An 18,431-nucleotide genomic window follows, 5' to 3' on the forward strand; every position below is an offset into this window, starting at 1 on the left:
GTTTAATTTTTATTCTTATTCAGGTGTAAACATTCTGGTTTTAGAACTTCATCACAAATAGGCACACAAATTCACGACTGATCACAGATGCAGCTAGTAATGCACTATCACCCTGAAGAATGCCTTTGACCTGATTTGGCATTTAAACAAGCCAAAAAGTATTGGTGCATGGATGTTTAAATTACTGCATTCAAGAGACATACTTTTAATAGCTATTTTAACCATATCATGGGGATAAAATCATAAAGAGAAAACACTGCGTATACCCGTAAGGTATTTTTAAACAACTAGATGTTAGCTTATATCCAGCAAAAACATTAACTGGTTGAGTCCCTCAATGGTGGTATTAACTTACCTTGAGGGGAAGGGACACCTATGATGAAGCATGCCGCACTAGCTTGGGTGAGGTGTCCCTTTTAATTATTAAGGGTTCTCTCAGACAATAAGCAAGACCCTAGAAGGGGGATCTTACTATCCTACATACCTTGGGTTTTGAGTGTAAAAAGCTGGGAGGCTGTATGTATTGTTTTCACTCCTACTCTCTCTCAAGTGTGCAATGAGCCTGCTGCAGCACTCATACAAGTTACCTAAAAGAAACAGCACCCTCCAGCAAAGTTCCTGCCAGGCAAACAACATCACTGTGCAACAAAGAAAGAGTACCCAGTTCCTAGGTGAAATATTATTCACCGAAACTACCAGGCAAGTATGTCTGATGGAGCATGTACAACAGGGGTCTTAAAAGAGAGGAGGAGGGGAATTCCTCCTTTCGGAACTAGGGCTCTCACACACCCAGCAAGCTAGGTGTCATGCTTGTTCATTTGAGCCTGCTCCTCGTTGTGTGAGTATTAATTTTGAGAAAGTAAAATAAGCAATTTCAGGCGTAAACACTCACAAATCACCCAGGGAGGATAGCTTCCCTGTTGGAATGTGATAAAGTATGTAATGATTAAGGAGCTCCCGTGTTACATGAGGCCATGAGGAAATGGAATCCAGGGGAACACTCGGCTAAATTTCCAATAGTGCTCCCATTATATTACCGCCAAAGATGGGAAGGATATATGGAATGCAAGAGCTATACACCCATCTTCCTTATTGATGTGGATATAAAAATTATTTCCAAAATACTTGTGATGATTTTACATAAGATTATTTACATAAGGTTATTCCATCCCTTATACATCATTCATCAAGTCAGGTTTGTCCAAGGGAAATCTTAGAGACAAGACACTCCCTAAGAAAACTTTCTCACTTGCTGTGGCATAATGAAGACAACATGGAAGAGGTGCTTGTCATTTCCCTTGATGTAGGAAAGGCGTTTGACCTTATAGAGTGAGGGTACAATGAAGGTTTTGGCCAAAGTTCAGATTTAGTCTCAAAGATCAATTCGTTTTATCTGACTCCCCACTCCATTCTACCCCACTTCAATCTACCCACATTTAATCTATTCCAATCCAATTTACCTCACTTCAATCTTCTGCAAGCTACCCCACTCCAGTCTACCCCAGTCCATTCCAATCTACCCCACCCCACTCCACTCCAGTCTTTCCCACTCCACTCCAATCTACCCCACTCCACTTCAGTCTACCCCAAACCAACCCAATCCAATCATCTCCACTCCATCCCACTCCACCCCACCTAACACCACTCCACTCCACTCTAGCCCTCTCACCTTTAATGTACCCCACTTTAACCCACTCTAATCTACCCCACTCTACTCCACTACAATCTACCCCAATCTACCCCAATCTACCATTCTACAATCTACCCTAGTCTACCCTGTTCTACCCAACTCCACTGTACCACAATCTACAGCACTCCACTCTGCTCCAATCTACCCCACTCCACACCACTAACTCTTGGCCATGCTGAACAGCAGTCACACTGGTGTATAGCATGGTTAAACTCCATTGCCAATGCTAGTAACTCTCGAATAGGTGTGACCTATTGGCTTTGCCAATGCTCATTTGTAAAGGCGCAGAGGTCCTGATAGGGGCCAGGCTTAAAAATCATACTTTGTTTGACACTAACACTACGATTACTAACATTAACCGGTTTATTGCGGCCGAAAATCTGCTGCGGTGTGGCAGCTTTGAAGAGTGGGCGGGGCCGTGTCGGCCAACAGACGTGCACAGCACTACGGAGGTAGTACTCGCGAAGGCCGTTGGCCGACAGAAGCAGCAAAAGGGTTAAAACGCTTTCAGACAAAAACATGTTTTCGGTGACAGCCTAAACGTGTAGTTTTACACCACTGTCTAGATGCATGACGTTTTCTACAAAAGTCGTGCTTTAGTTCTGGAACATATCAAGTTCATGCTAGAAGTCCTCCCCACCCCAACCTCCCAACCCCAATTTACACCCCACCAGAAAAATTAAATAAGTACACCCTGAAGTACTTTCGTACTAAACTCTTCATTCAAATACAACCTTAAGAATTCTCGACACTTCCAGGTGATTGCAACAAATTCTTATCTTTAAATCTCTCTAAGAATCCTCGGTTGATTGGATCTTTATTACCTGCTAAAACGTGTTAAGGGGAGAACCCAGTACATCCACAAGTAACCGATATAGACTACCTAATTTAGAATCGGGAAAAGATAACTGACTCCAACTTAAAATTTAGAGATTTATTACAAAGCCAAACATAATTGAACATACAAGCACCTCATGACGAGGTAAAAGAAATACATGGGCACTAATACAAAGTTCATCCTACGCACCAGTCTGATCCGGTGTAGCATAAAAAGAAAGAGCAACTCCAAAAATACTAAATAGGCAACAACAGCTCCAACGTCTGAATCAGTCTTCATTAGTGGCTGCCAAAGAAATCCATTAAATATGACCCTACCCTATCACTAAAGAAGCTTCCCTACTTAGCAACTCCCAGGCAAGATAAAGAAAAGGTGTCTGCTCGTGAAGACTTCCTAAGAAGTACACTCACATTGAAAGGGTCAGTAGCCAAAGTTAAGTTTTCCTTCTAAGAATCGATCCCTTCTTCTGTCCTCCTAACTGTTCTCTGCTAGTTCTTTCCCCAGGGCACTGTCCCTAATACAAAATGACCTCTTAATAGAACACACCCCTGAAACAACTCCTCTGGCCGTGCACCTCTCGTACGTAACTCTCCACCAAAACTTGTACTCAGTCCAGCAACGGTTGGTGTGTCTTTGGGTCTCAGGCTCCTTCAGTGCGCTCCCAATTATCTTCATTCCAATATACTTTGCTGCAGGTTTCCTCCATACCTAAAACAAAAGGCATCAGTCTAACTAATGAGAACGGTGTCCTTGCACCTGCAACAGAAGCATGAGAACTGAACAACCGTGCACGTACATGAATTTTACTGACTGCTTCTAAATGAGAGCTTTACCAGGGGAAAATACACTTCAGGCCTACAAAATTCAGCTAACATAAGAAATACGAATAGGCCTTTCACAGCAAAACATGAACATTCATCTAGGCCTTTACTCCCCATAAATTACACATGTTAATAAAGATTGCATCTGCAAGCACTACATTTCGTCACGTTAAAGCACAATTAATCATTCCTACATGTGCAACTTTAATATGGTGCACATTTGAATCTAATGCATTACATTACTCCTGAACTACTTCATTAAGCATTTGCAATAAATATCAAGGATTACATAATTACATTTAAATGTCATTTTACTTTCTCGACTGAGACAAACTAATGTTCTATCATTACACTTACATATTTAATTATTACCCCACATTTCTAATAATCATCTTTTAGTACAGCACAAGAAAATATGCGGGCGCAGACTGTCCATGACTATGATCACCCCTACAATTTTCAAAATATCATGACGCTCTATTACAGGTATGTAGGCCTTGAAATGTAGTTGTAAATCCAGTGACGAATCCAGTGATCATCTCCATCTGTTCCCCACAATGGACATGAGACCCTTGTCAAGAATCCCTGCACACCGGTGAAATGCACGTGCAATGTATAGATAGGCGTTGTGGAAAGCCTGATCTCAGAAAAGGACAACCCTATAGGCCTGTCGCTGTCAATCCCTCAGTAGTCCGTCATCTCTCTCACCGTCCTCTGCCTGGTCCCGTCCATGATTGTATCTGTCTCACTTCATCATCTCGCCTTCTCCCCTTGTCTCACATATCAGCTTCTTGTCTCTTTCTGCCGCAGTTCTTCTGTTCCCTGAGTCTGTCTGTTCTTTTTCCCCGCAGACCTCTCACTCTGGAAAGGCCGAGATACTATCGGACGGAAAACGAGGACGAGAACCCGTTTATCTGCTCGCAGCCCCGCGAGAATGGCATGAGATACTGCCGAAGCGTTCCTACGCTGCGGGAGGATGGCATGGAGTGCACCCTGGACTTCGACTCCTATAACAGCACCAACAACAGCACTTGCGTCAACTGGAACCAGTATTACACCAACTGCTCCGCCGGGAACCACAACCCTTTCAAGGGCGCCATCAACTTCGATAACATTGGCTATGCTTGGATTGCAATATTTCAGGTTAGTGTGTCAGGTGGGGGTGGAGCTGTGATGAGAGGGGGGCTGGGGGTAGAGGGGGAGTGCTGCACTGTGCTCTACAGATGAAGCTGAAATGTATACTTGGTGTGCCTCACCGTGCCCTACAGATAAAGCTGAAATGTATACCTGGTGTGCCTCACCATGCCCTATAGATAAAGCTGAAATGTATACACAGTGTGCCTCACCGTGCCATACAGATAAAGCTGAAATGTATACACGGTGTGCTTCACCGTGCCCTACAGATAAAGCTGAAATGTGTACATGGTGTGCCTCACCGTGCCCTACAGATAACGCTGAGATGTATCCCTGGTGTGCCTCACCGTGCCCTACAGATAAAGCTGAAATGTATACACGGTGTGCCTCACCGTGCCCTACAGATAATGCTGAGATGTATCCCTGGTGTGCCTCACCGTGCCCTACAGATAAAGCTGAGATGTATACACGGTGTGCCTCACCGTGCCCTACAGATAACGCTGAGATGTATCCCTGGTGTGCCTCACCGTGCCCTACAGATAAAGCTGAGATGTATACACGGTGTGCCTCACCGTGCCCTCCAGATAAAGGTGAGATGTATACACGGTGTGCCTCACCGTGCCCTACAGATAAAGATAAACCTTACACCAAGTGTTCCACACTGTGCTCCAAAGGTAAGCAGAGCCTTATTCCTGGTGCATCACGTGGTGCGCAATAGCTAGGAAAAAAGCATGGTTGTGCCACATCGTGAACCGTGAACACACTGTTCACTAGTGATAACTCAGAGCCTTATATCTGGTGTTGCACACTGTGCTCTGCAGATAAACAAGAGCCTTCTGCCTGGTGTGTCACACTGGCCCTGTGCTCTGCAGATAAAACAGGGTCTGTTGCCGATTGTGCTACACTGTGCTATGAGGATAGAGCAGCACCTGATATCTGATGTGCAGCAACCATGGCCCGACTGTTTATTGGTAGCAGTGGCAGAATACGTTTCTTTATTTGTGATGAGAGATGCAACTAGTAAGTACTGACCTAGTTTGGGAGAGTGTGGAAGCCTGGCATGGAGAACTACATCAAGATTATTAACTTTCCCAGCCTTTGCAGGATACTAAGGATTTTCAGCATCACAAATGTGGATTGTGCAGCGCTTCCATTTTGCTGGAAGATTATAACATTTGTTTTGGTTGCATTAAGTGGGAAAAAGTGGGACGGCCATTCATGATTGAACATTAGTGGTAGATATGGAAAGCGGGGAGCTAGGTACCACGTCTCCAAACAATTTAACACACAGTTGGGTCCTGTTTGCGAGGAATTGCAGGTGCCCTCCAGGATGTACAAACAAATTGAAAAAGGACCACAGATTGACAGAAGTGACCTATCTGATCTGCTTAGAGACAGTGGAAAGGAAGAAAAACACCTGATGGTCTCTTGTGAGACTTTTTGTGTTAGGATATTATGCCCCCTTGTGTCGAAGGCTTCAGAAGGGTCCAACAACACCAGAAGAGGTGCTGTACCGTTATTGATATAAATTAGGGTGTCATTTAAGAATCATGTTGATGCTATCTTGGTGCCCTAGTAAATCTACAACCAGCCGGCACCAAAAACAATAAAAACCAGACTGCACCAACAACAATAATCACGAAAGTTTGGAAGCTCTTGAGTAACTAACTACCTCTTGTAGTATCATTGGCCGAACAAAAAGGATAGTAATAGGACAACAGTTAGAAAGTGCTGATAGCAGGGGAATGGGTTTCTCTTTAAAAGCGACGTGCCAACCCCCTCTTCAGTTGATCAGAAACATACTCTTCGTGAATAGGTAGATTCATGATATGATAAATGATGGGACGAAGTGGCTGCTAGGCATGAACTAGGCTTCTTGGTGAGTCTTCAGGTGAAGCCTGCTTGAGAGCTAACCCATCTAAACCGTGATTTAAATTATAATCAGAGCAGAGGTTTTTGCCAGTTGCCAGCACCTGGGTGTCTCACCTGGACAAGTTGCTTTGAATGTTGTGAATTTATAATGAACAAATGTTTAGCTTGTTAACACAATTTCATAGAAGGAGACATCCGTTGAGCATGCTTGGAATGAGAAAAAGTAAATGCCCTTGAGAGTATCGTAGGAATTAATTAACACATAGCCTAAAAAATCACAATAACATAAAATCTATTATAAACACCAATGTATATTGTACAAATTATTTCTTAAACATAAATAGTTAAAAACAATTCATAATACTATTGAACAGATTTCAATTCTTAAAAGAAAAGGACTCAACATCTCACACAATCAACTATGACCTGCATAATTGACAAGACAGACATAAACTGTAAAACATCAACATTGTAAAATACAATTTGTACATTCGTTGCTCACATATATTATCTCCTATGTTTTATCATTGCAGCATTCATATAAAACATAAGTGATAGAGACTCGAATTGTACTGAGAGTGCGTCGACGCGTTTCGGTGGTGTGACTTGATTTATTCCACCTTTTTCAAGACTGTTCTTAGTGGTCTGTCATGGCTGGGGGTCTGATACAACACCCTGTTGTTAGTCGCAAAGGTGACCTGGGGTTAATTACAATAATGTTTGTCTTATCTATGAAAGTTCGGCTTCCGATTTGTCAGTATGAAGGAGTCTTGAGCCCTGCGATGACAGAGGCTAGATTTCAATATCCTCAGCATATTTGTCCCCACTTGCTACTCTACTGCTGAATGGACGTGGCTCGTTAGCTACACTTGTGTGATGCTTTGATTTTGCACACTCCTTATGGCTTTAGTGATGTAACATTGATAGCAGCATCCATTCTAAACATGTCCCAACACCACTGGCACTGTGCCAATGTTGCCAAGAGTGCACAGTCCCGCAACAATGGTGCTAAGAGGATCTGCATGGCTGTGGCACGCCCGTTACTCCTTTCAATCAATGAAAGACCCCTCCCCTTAACTCTGGGGAGGCCATGCTTGCACCTGTTGGTCCCCATTCACTCCGTTTAGCAGTAAAGCTTTAAAGTCATAGATCAGTTGGCCTACAAATCCGCTGGAGTAAATATGACCAAGATCATAAACCACAGGGCTATGTTATCCAAACTGGGGGATTTGTAATCTGATGTATGTAAAAACAAATCTCACCGATAAGCAGTGAGTTAAAGAGATACTATATGTAGCTGGCTGAAATTGATTTTGGAGGGCATCCTACCTGTGGGCAGACGCTGGTTCTCTTGCTCCTGGGCTCCGCCGCTTTCCACCTCGCGGCTTGAGACTACAGCTCCCAGGGTGCTTTGCGCCCACTTCCTACTTCCGGCTTCCGGAGGCGCTACTTGAACTGGACGCTCCCTCCGCGTCGCGGGACGCGCGCGGGACCGCGTCGGGCTAAGCCCGGGCAAAAGGCGGGCCCTCTGTGGCCCTCAGAGGCACGAGGAGGCCGGGACGGGCCACCCCTCTTGGCCTCCTATGAGGAGGTAAAACCACTTATTGTCCACTCCACTGACTATCACAACTGGCCTGATACTGTTACTCATACCCATATGGGAGTTGTTACTTACTATATCCCCCTGGTTGAACCTAAACCCTAAGACACAAGACGGGCATAATATTGTCATGGTGGTTCGATTGAACAAATAGTACAGCTGTTTATCTTGTTATTCTTACATTGTTCACCTTACACTTTCCCCTATCAGCATGGATCCCCCTTCTGAAACGTCTAATACAGCGTCCAATCCTACCTGGCTAGACGATCTAAACAGTATGTGCAATATCAGGTATACCTTAGTTACCTCACCCCATCAGGTAGCTAACGTCAGCTCGCTAGCCCACATTGGCAGCACACAGGGGCTTCTTCCGACACCCATAAAAGTAATTGTAAAAAGTACTACTCCCGTTATGGTTACTTCTGGTAAAAGGAAACATGACGGGGTTGGAGAAAGTGGGTCCCCAAACAAAACATCTAAACTGCAAAGGGCATCATCAGATTTTAACCCGCCTGTTTTCATAGATCTGTTAACTCCCGAGCTGGGCAAAAAAGTAGATGACCCCGCAGCCTCTCCCCAATTGGTCTTACTGACCATGATTGAACAGCTGATCAAAACCATCATCCACCCTTTGATCGACAAAATTAACACCTTGGGGGACAGACTGACGGGGATTGAGGAAATTGTCAAACTTAACCAGGCAAACACAGTAACTTCTAAGTGTTTACCACAGGTTGGTCTTCCTGAGCTGCCCAAACAAACTACGCAAAACCCAGTTCCCCTATCACCTGAAACTGTCTCCACTATTGTGTATCCATCAGTCCCTGTCCCTAAAGCTCCATCTATACCTGCCTCAGAACGTATTGTTGAGCCTAGATTAAAAAGTACTAAGACTCTTCGTATCAATCTTCCCCCAGTGGCCGCTCCATTCGTGTCCATTCTATCGGGGGTTCCTCCCCTGAAACATGGAAAGTCTGAGAGATCGACTGATTTGCTAAATAAAGTTAAGTTCTGGCTATCAAAGAACAGACCCCTACCCCACAACCTTGATGGCAGGATAGTCAGCGTGAGGAGAGTGGGATGGTTGGGTCCCCTACGTAAAGATATTGGTGGGGATCTGGTTTTAATCAGATTCAGAAGCAGACTAGTTGTCCCATATCTCCAGTCTTGGCAGCCCCAGGAAGGTGACGGTCCTATAAAAACTTGGGACCTACATGACTTCTATCCAAGTGATTCATTTATCCCCTCCCGGAAACAAAATGTCGATCACATCATTAAGCAGGGTTATAGATTCTGCCCATCAAATGAGCACATTTTCCCCTCTCTTAACTTTTATCCGCAATGTATTTTGAAGTATAGCAAGCTACCTCAATTCAACCCTTTCTCGCCATATAACAACTGTCAATACTAGGCGGGTGCTTACCATGTAAATTTCTTAGCCATTAACAACAACTGGATCAGCATATTTTACTGGACCTAACAAAATTTTGTTGCTTTTAAAAATGTATGTTGTTTGTTAAATTACGATTGTATTTTTATTTTATATTGTATGCTTTTATGGTTGAAACAAAACCGAATAAAGCTTAATGAACTGAGTGCTTCAGAAAGAACTAGCTGGCTGACAGAATGGCTCCTACTTCAGTTAGAGTTCCCTTGACAGAGGAATACCTAATCCAGGGATCTTCATTTGGCGTATATCAGAATATCATAGTCTAAATTATCGTAAGGCATAATTATTGTTTTCTAAATGTTTCCTAGATATATATAAATAGTGTTTCCTAGATATCATTGTCCTATTGGGTAAGCAAAAACTAGTTATTTCCCAATCAGGGCATAAAACAGGCCATTCTGCAGCAAACATAGAAACAACATGATGTGTGCATAAAAAACCTTTAAAGATGTAGTTGGTGTCAAGTATCCCTTGACAGAGAACACAGAGAGCCTGATTATGATGTCAGTAGGTCCAACACTGACGGCACGTCGGTGTCGGACCCACCAACATCTGACATAGCGATCCACCTGCCGCATTATGATGTGGCAGGTGGAGGCATCGGGCAGAGGGCAGAGGGACAGTCCGCAGTGCTTTAGACAGGCTCAAGGAGCCCGTCGGTGCTTTGGAAAGACAACATAATCCCTTAATGACGGCTGCTCTGCCATCGGGATTATGATGTTGATTTCCGACAGCCATTCCACGTCGACCTTTCCGACATAGACAGGCTGTCACAAGGTGACATTGGAGGACCCTAGGAGGGCCCCCATTACCTCTGGTCTTCCGCTATTGGGCCTGGGGTGAACATAGGTGCCTCCCTAAACATCCCTGCACCCTGTGGTGCCTGCCACAGGGTGCAGGGATGTTCAAAAACATCCATTGTTCAATGGAAGCTTGATAGCTGATAGAGGTGATGGCAAGCCTAAGACTCATACATACCCTGAGTCGTTAAACACACTAATAAGAAGAAAAGCACAAAATATAAAAAGAAATGTATCAAGAGATTTGAGAAAACAAGATACAATTCCAAACACAAAAACCAGATGGTGGAATAATGCAGAACGTGTGAATCTATGAAGGACCTCAAGCTGCAGAAATACTGTTAAAGGTAAGTAGCATTTCTATAAATACCTGATGCGCCGCGCGGGTCTCCATCAATATGGCGCTCGGTGTGCCGCACTGCGCTCGACAGATATAGCTGAATGTTATGCCTGCTGTGTCACACTAGATAAATGAAAGCATGATACCCAGCCTGTAGCCTCACACTGTTCCAGATACAGCACCGCAAACACCTGCCGCGCGCAGACAGTGTTTTATGGATACATCAGCGCATGGTGCCTGTGGTTCCACACTGAGCTCTGAAGGACAAAGAGGGGAAGGATCTCTGCTCTTCTGGATTGTTCTCTCGTGATGAAGACGAGGATAATTCTTTCTGTGAAAGACTGGGACTCGCAGATGAAGTAAGGGATGATACCTGGAACAGGAGTAAGAAATCTGTAACAAAGCACATTGCGTGAAAAAGTAGAGCGCCAGCAAAGTGATATCGATGAAAGGGATGATTGCAGCTGGTCCATTTCATTCGAAATGCATCTGACTGGTAGTAAAAGCAGCAGAGAAGGATCCGGGCAGAGCGGGGCTCGGCAGGGTGGGCTTCGAGGCAGTGAACTAGGAAACACTTTATGGGAAAGAACTGAGGCGCACACTCAATGCAGAGGGAAACAACGCAGAGAAACGATCCAACTCTAGAGGCACCTTCAGGGGGTGGGACATCACAGCAGGTGATCAGTACAGAGTTGTACAGGAGAGACTGGGATGGAGGTCCCCAGGAAAGAACCGAGGCGCACACTCAATGCAGAGGGAAACAACGCAGAGAACCGGTTCAACTCTAGAGGCACCTTCAGGGGGTGGGACATCACAGCAGGTGATCAGTACAGAGTTGTACAGGAGAGACTGGGATGGAGGTCCCCAGGAAAGAACCGAGGCGCACACTCAATGCAGAGGGAAACAACGCAGAGAAACGGTTCAACTCTAGAGGCACCTTCAGGGACGTGGGACATCACAGCAGGTGATCAGTACAGAGTTGTACAGGAGAGACTGGGATGGAGGTCCCCGGAAAGAACCGAGGCGCACACTCAATGCAGAGGGAAACAACGCAGAGAAACAGTACCACTCTAGAGGCACATTCAGGGGGTGGGACATCACAGCAGGTGATCAGTAGAGAGCTGTACAGGAGAGACTGGGATGGAGGTCCCCAGGAAAGAACCGAGGCGCACACTCAATGCAGAGGGAAACAACGCAGAGAAACGGTTCAACTCTAGAGGCACCTTCAGGGGGTGGGACATCACAGCAGGTGATCAGTACAGAGTTGTACAGGAGAGACTGGGATGGAGGTCCCCAGGAAAGAACCGAGGCGCACACTCAATGCAGAGGGAAACAACGCAGAGAAACGGTTCAACTCTAGAGGCACCTTCAGGGGGTGGGACATCACAGCAGGTGATCAGTACAGAGCTGTACAGGAGAGACTGGGATGGAGGTCCCCGGAAAGAACCGAGGCGCACACTCAATGCAGAGGGAAACACCGCAGAGAAACGGTACAACTCTAGAGACACCTTCAGCGGGTGGGACATCACAGCAGGAGATCAAGTCAGAGTTGCACAGGAGAGACTGGGATGGAGGTCCCCAGGAAAGAACCGAGGCGCACACTCAATGCAGAGGGAAACAACGCAGAGAAACGGTTCAACTCTAGAGGCACCTTCAGGGGGTGGGACATCACAGCAGGTGATCAGTACAGAGTTGTACAGGAGAGACTGGGATGGAGGTCCCCAGGAAAGAACCGAGGCGCACACTCAATGCAGAGGGAAACAACGCAGAGAAACGGTTCAACTCTAGAGGCACCTTCAGGGGGTGGGACATCACAGCAGGTGATCAGTACAGAGTTGTACAGGAGAGACTGGGATGGAGGTCCCCAGGAAAGAACCGAGGCGCACACTCAATGCAGAGGGAAACAACGCAGAGAAACGGTTCAACTCTAGAGGCACCTTCAGGGGGTGGTACATCACAGCAGGTGATCAGTACAGAGCTGTACAGGAGAGACTGGGATGGAGGTCCCCGGAAAGAACCGAGGCGCACACTCAATGCAGAGGGAAACACCGCAGAGAAACGGTACAACTCTAGAGACACCTTCAGCGGGTGGGACATCACAGCAGGAGATCAAGTCAGAGTTGCACAGGAGAGACTGGGATGGAGGTCCCCAGGAAAGAACCGAGGCGCACACTCAATGCAGAGGGAAACAACGCAGAGAAACGGTTCAACTCTAGAGGCACCTTCAGGGGGTGGGACATCACAGCAGGTGATCAGTACAGAGTTGCACAGGAGAGACTGGGATGGAGGTCCCCAGTAGTGCCAGCACAAGTGGTGCTGTAAATGTCCCACAGACAGGAGTGTAGTCAGCAGTGTGTGGACATAAATGGCATTAGAGAGGGCAGCCGGCGCTGGACACACTCAGCAGGATTATGGGGAGGACAGTTCATGGCGACTGTACTCAGCATACTGTGTGCACTGAGGGCAGCTGGCCTAGTCTGAAGCCAGCAGGAGCTTAGCCCCCCTCTGTGGTATTTGGTGCAGACAGTGAGGGCGGAATGCACCAGCCATTGCATTTCCTGGAAATACTGTACTTCGGATAAGCAATGTGTTTCTGATTGCAAAGAGCCGGACTTCTAAGATGGAGGAGCGGACGCTTGCAAAGGTGAGTGAAGATCCCGCCGCGACCCATTCTGGTCTCCTGGTGGTGTGGCCTGAAACGAACCGTATAAGCCCATCTTCAGAGATAAGGGCTGTCTGGCCAGTAAATGAAATGTTGTGCTTTTTCTCCGGGCCACCAAGCACTAAAAGGTGGCGCTTATGGGGGTCCCTAATAGCCGACACTATGGCCACTAGGTCTCCAGTAGCCTCCTGGCCTCCCTAGCCTTTGCCCTTCTGAGTAGACTGGATCAGCCGTCAAGGCCTCGCTCAAGGGAGATGGTTTAGGGGGAGTCAAGGTACAGTGCAACACAATTACCACTGTTGAAATAAAGATGTCAAGGCCCAGCTTGAATTGTGGGTACACAACACTTTCATAATAACTCACTAGACAGAAGTATAGTTACAGTACAGAACTTTAGGAAACTAAACCCGGTGGTTAATTTCTTATTTGCTTAATTTGTAGTCTTGTGGTCTTAGTTCCAAGGGACTTTTTTTTAAGACCTTTATTAATGTTGAGAGTTGTTGGCCACAGCATGCTGCCTAGTTCCAAAGGACTTATATGTTTAGCCTAACTGAATCTATAATGTACACCACGGGATTACACTTGATGCTCATATCTGTTCACAGTCTACCCTATACAAACTAATTATGAAACATATAAAATTCAATTATATATAGGCATATGTTTTCTGTAGATAAAAGTTTGATCGAGTGCTCTGTTTCAAGGTGTATGAATGTGTTGAACTCTCTAAGTGGTGCCACCGGAAGACGGCATGGCTTCCAGCTTTTTAAACCAACCACATCTGCCTTGTGCACCATGGCGGCCCCGAGCAGGACAAATGAAAATATGTCCTTCACATGTTGGAATCTACTCCTAGGAACCTTAATTTATATTTTCCAGTGCCAGACCCTCACCCTGTGGCTCTGGCTTTGTATATTTAACAAAGGTGATAAAAAAGGTCCTTCTTGTCACCCCGGCATGTCGGATCAGTCGTCAATCTTTAGAGGCAAAAAATAATTTACATAATTTTCAATCCAGTGGGAAACTCTAAATTTTATGGACTATAGGCAGGTCCTTAGGGAATTTGAGACCATTAGACATTTATGTGTGGGGCACACACGCTGTCCTCAGGAGGCATAACGCAAGGCTCTAGCAGCAGCGGTGCCTGTTGTATCCAATGAATCATCCTGCTGCTTAAAATTTTACCAGGCTGGTCCGTATCAATATCACAAATAATCTATAACATATGGTGCACAGTAACCTCTTTATGACTACAAATAATTGTAAGTTTATTTAATGACTATTCTCTGTAAATAATCTCTGACTTGATGTTCTTCTTTTTTAAGGTTATCACATTGGAAGGCTGGGTAGACATCATGTACTTTGTTATGGATGCTCATTCTTTTTACAATTTCATCTACTTCATCCTTTTGATCATTGTAAGTAATTTTGTATTCTGCTGTACGAAAATTGTATTTTGATGCAATCCATGTTTAGGTTATCATTGCAGAAAACTGTGGATGAATCATTTGTTTAGCGAGTATGTGAGAATATTTATTTGGCCAAAGATAGGTGAAATGTGACAGGTAGAAACAGGAGTGTTTATTTACTTACGAGAAGTAGCGAGTTGAAGTTTGAGAAGGTGAAGGTTAAAGTTAGCCCTGCAAGGTGAGGTTATCATAATAAAGTTGCAAGATTCTCTTTCAAATGCAAATGGCTTAGGGCGGCATGTGTGTCAGAATGTAAAGGGCGTTGAATGCAATATTACTGACCCCAAACTAAAATGATGTATGGATGCATAGTGGAAGCAAAAGTATGGCTAATGGGTAGTAGGCAGAGTTTTCCAGTTTCCCTCCAGCTACACAATTTCTAGGGGGAGGATGTAGCACCCCTGCTCACCCCTGCCTCCCCACCCATCTATCATTTCCTGCTTGGAGGTCCCTGAGCAGGACTGTATTTAAATGAAAGTGGGGATTACAGGCTCAGACATCAACCTCCGATGGGACATTGCTGGTATCACAGTCTGGGGAGTGACAGGGGTAAAAGATGTCGTGTTGAGGAGGGTGAGTGAAGGAAATATGGCGGATAACTGCTCAGTAATCCAAGTGCCCCAATTGCCTTGAATTGTCATCAGTTTCTTTTAAAACTACAGTATGTACAAATTTTACATAGCGACCACAGTTTTACGAAATTACTCAAAATTGATAAATGTGAGGCTTTGCAACTGTGCAGACCCTTATTGCCAGTCTGTAGTTTTTTGCTCACTGTGCAGTCACAGACAAGCACCACCCATAGTCTGGGCCACACCCCAATAGAGACAGCCCAGTCCCAACTGTTCAGCCATTTCCTCACTGCACAGGAAGATAAGTAATTGCTGATATTTTTCAGCCTTCTAGATCCTCATCAGTGAGGTGCAATTTTAATCCTTAGGCACCTGGAGCTAATGAACGTACGTCAAGGCACACGTGTTGCATTTAGACAGCCTCATTGAGAAAATCTAAATAGTGAGGAGGAAACGCTTGAATGATTTCACTTTAGATATATTCCAGTCCATCGAGAAATGGATTTAAACACTTCCATCACTTTGCGTAATGTACATGATTTGGTTTAAGCCGCTTGGATTTGTCCAGTCATGGTTCCCTTGACCTCTCTGTCATAGGGGCTCAACATACATGGGGTTGCAAGTGTCCCCAAAATAGCAATTTGGACTGTGCCTTTCCTATTGGAGCGGTATCTTGGTTGATTTACATGTGGTTGGCTGGTTGTTTGGTGATTTCAATGTTATCTGACAATTTTGGGTTCAATTATTAATTTTAATTTTAAATTAATATGATTGTTTTAAATACAAATAACATCAATAAAATAAATGAACAGTCTCGCCCAGAAACACAATTAATAAATCATGCGCTCAAAATTTTCCGATAACATTTAAATGAATTTAATGTAATTTTTATGAATAACCCATGTCCCCAAAATGTACCTACGTCTCTGTAGTTGTCAGGCGGTGTAGTGGTTAGGTGATGTAATGAAGTCAATGTACTGTGGGTATACCCACGCAGGATCACTGGGTGCTAAAGACTAAGCTTACACCTCTACTCAGGAGTTTCCAGTATCCTGGCCATAGCTCCTGGCTCTTCTTACATTTTTGTTAATTGTAAGAATGGTCCTTTCTAAGGGTTCATCTGGAACAGACCTAGCTCCAAGAAGAGGCGGGCTGCTCTACAAATAAACGTTTAATTGCAACAGGAGCAGGCAATAAACATTGCATATAACACATGCTGTATGTGGTCTAGTTGAGGCTAGATAGCAGAAACTATAATGTGAAGGGGAATGAGTGTGAGACAATGTAATTAGGGCAGAACAGGCAGTACAGTTGCTCAGTGAGCTGTAACATCTTTCATATTAGCTTATCGTTGGAATCACATTGCAAATCCTTCACCCTGTGATGCTGAAGACTGACACTGAAGGGTGAAGAGAGTTGAATAGGGAGTTGAACGTTGACAGCCGATGGGTAGCACAGAATAGAGTATAGCAAAGTGGTAAACAAATAGGTTGAAAAGGCAGATGGAAGAGATGGAAAACAGGATTTTCATAGAGCAACTTAATTTTGGGAAAGGTCAAGGAGATGCATCCATCCCATAATTTACCTTAAATATACTTTCTGTTTTCTCTAGATTGGTTCTTTTTTCATGATCAATCTATGTTTGGTCGTCATAGCAACCCAGTTCTCAGAGACGAAGCAACGAGAAAGTCAGCTGATGAAAGAACAGCGTGTCAGATTCCTATCCAATGCAAGCACTCTGGCCAGTTTCTCAGAACCTGGTAGTTGTTATGATGAACTCCTTAAATATTTGGTGTACATTGTGCGAAAGGCCAGTAAACAGCTTGTTGAGCTCTATGGAGTGGTGGGTTCCAGAGTGGGGCTTGTGTCCAGCCCAGTGATAAAAAGTGTTATTGAAAAACCTCCATGTCGGCATCGGCGAAGAAGATCATCAGTGCACCATCTAATTCATCATCACCATCATCACCACCATCACTATCACATGAGTAATGGCAACCTTCGTGCACCACGAGCTAGCCCTGAGATAAGCGATGTGGAAACCACCTCACTCCATAATGGCACAAACCTACTTATGCTCCCTGCCCCGGGCTCTAATCTGAATCCTTCTCCAAAAAGTGCTTCAAGTAATACAGAGTCTGTTCACAGTGTTTATCATGCAGACTGTCATTTTGAACCGATCCGTCGCAAGTCCACCATTCTCCAACCTGAGGCTGCACCACCTGGTCTAGAAGGACTGCAGCACATTGTTAGCAATAAAAACTATCCGACAGTGCATTCGAGCTCTCCTCAAGACATGTCGAAAGAGAAGAGTTTAGGAGATTCTGTAACCAGTCCTGGTGTCAATACAGTGACCAACCTTAATATCCCTCCTGGACCCTATAGCATGATGCACAAACTGCTGGAGACACAGAGCACAGGTGAGAATTTGAACTTTACACTGATACATTGTGTTGATACATCAAAGTTCATTTTATAGCCACGTAAAGCATGTTCTTCAATGTTTTTTTGTTTTTTTGAATGCAGAGTTTTCTAATTCAGTAATGTCTTCAAGAGGGAACTTAAAAAAATTACTTAAGGGGTAACGTTGCTCTTTGGTGATCCTCAAGACTGGTGGAACCAATCGTCCTTCACCCCCCCATGCACTGCACATGCCATTAGTAGCAATCAGATGGTTGTGTTCTGTTTCCAAAATCTTACCCACCCTCAATATACCTGATTAAAAACATTATCTAGTGGCCCTACCGCCCCCATCCCTTTTCAGTCCAGTTTTGTATCACTGTTTATTCGCTCTTTTCCTTCTATCCTGTTGTTAGAATTTAGGAATGAGAACATGTTTTTCATCTTCAAACAATTCCAAAGAGTGAGTGAGGGGCCCTCTCCTTTTCACTGTGATGCTGAACCTCTTCCTGAGGGCAAGGCGGACTTTATTGTCAAGAATCGTTTTTTGTTTTGCTGGTGAATTTGTAGTTCTCTTTTTAGTGTGTATGCAGACAAGAAGGTAACCTTGCAATTAAATTTTATAGGACACATCACGCCGGTGTAGAGCTTAATGCTAGAAAAAAGTATTATTATTTTGCATGTCACCTCACGCCCCTCTTTAGATTGGCTGAAAAGATCCCTATAGAGTTTTTCATAACATTTCCCTTCTGCCTTCCTCAAAAGATCACATGTTATTGATAAAGG

At 44.5% G+C, this 18,431-nt stretch overlaps 1 protein-coding gene across 1 annotated transcript in view; it reads left to right on the forward strand.

The window, feature by feature from the left end:
* The window catches only part of CACNA1G (calcium voltage-gated channel subunit alpha1 G), a 787,437-nt gene that overhangs the window by 162,974 nt on the left and 606,032 nt on the right, over positions 1-18,431 (forward strand). The window contains exons 5-7 of the mRNA XM_086930846.1: positions 4,201-4,492; positions 14,533-14,625; positions 16,861-17,665. Of these exons, the coding sequence (XP_086786972.1) occupies positions 4,201-4,492; positions 14,533-14,625; positions 16,861-17,665 (1,190 nt within the window). The remainder of the gene's footprint in view (positions 1-4,200; positions 4,493-14,532; positions 14,626-16,860; positions 17,666-18,431) is intronic.

This window comes from Lissotriton vulgaris, chromosome 7, assembly GCF_964263255.1.
Source record: "Lissotriton vulgaris chromosome 7, aLisVul1.2, whole genome shotgun sequence".
Taxonomy (NCBI): domain Eukaryota; kingdom Metazoa; phylum Chordata; class Amphibia; order Caudata; family Salamandridae; genus Lissotriton; species Lissotriton vulgaris.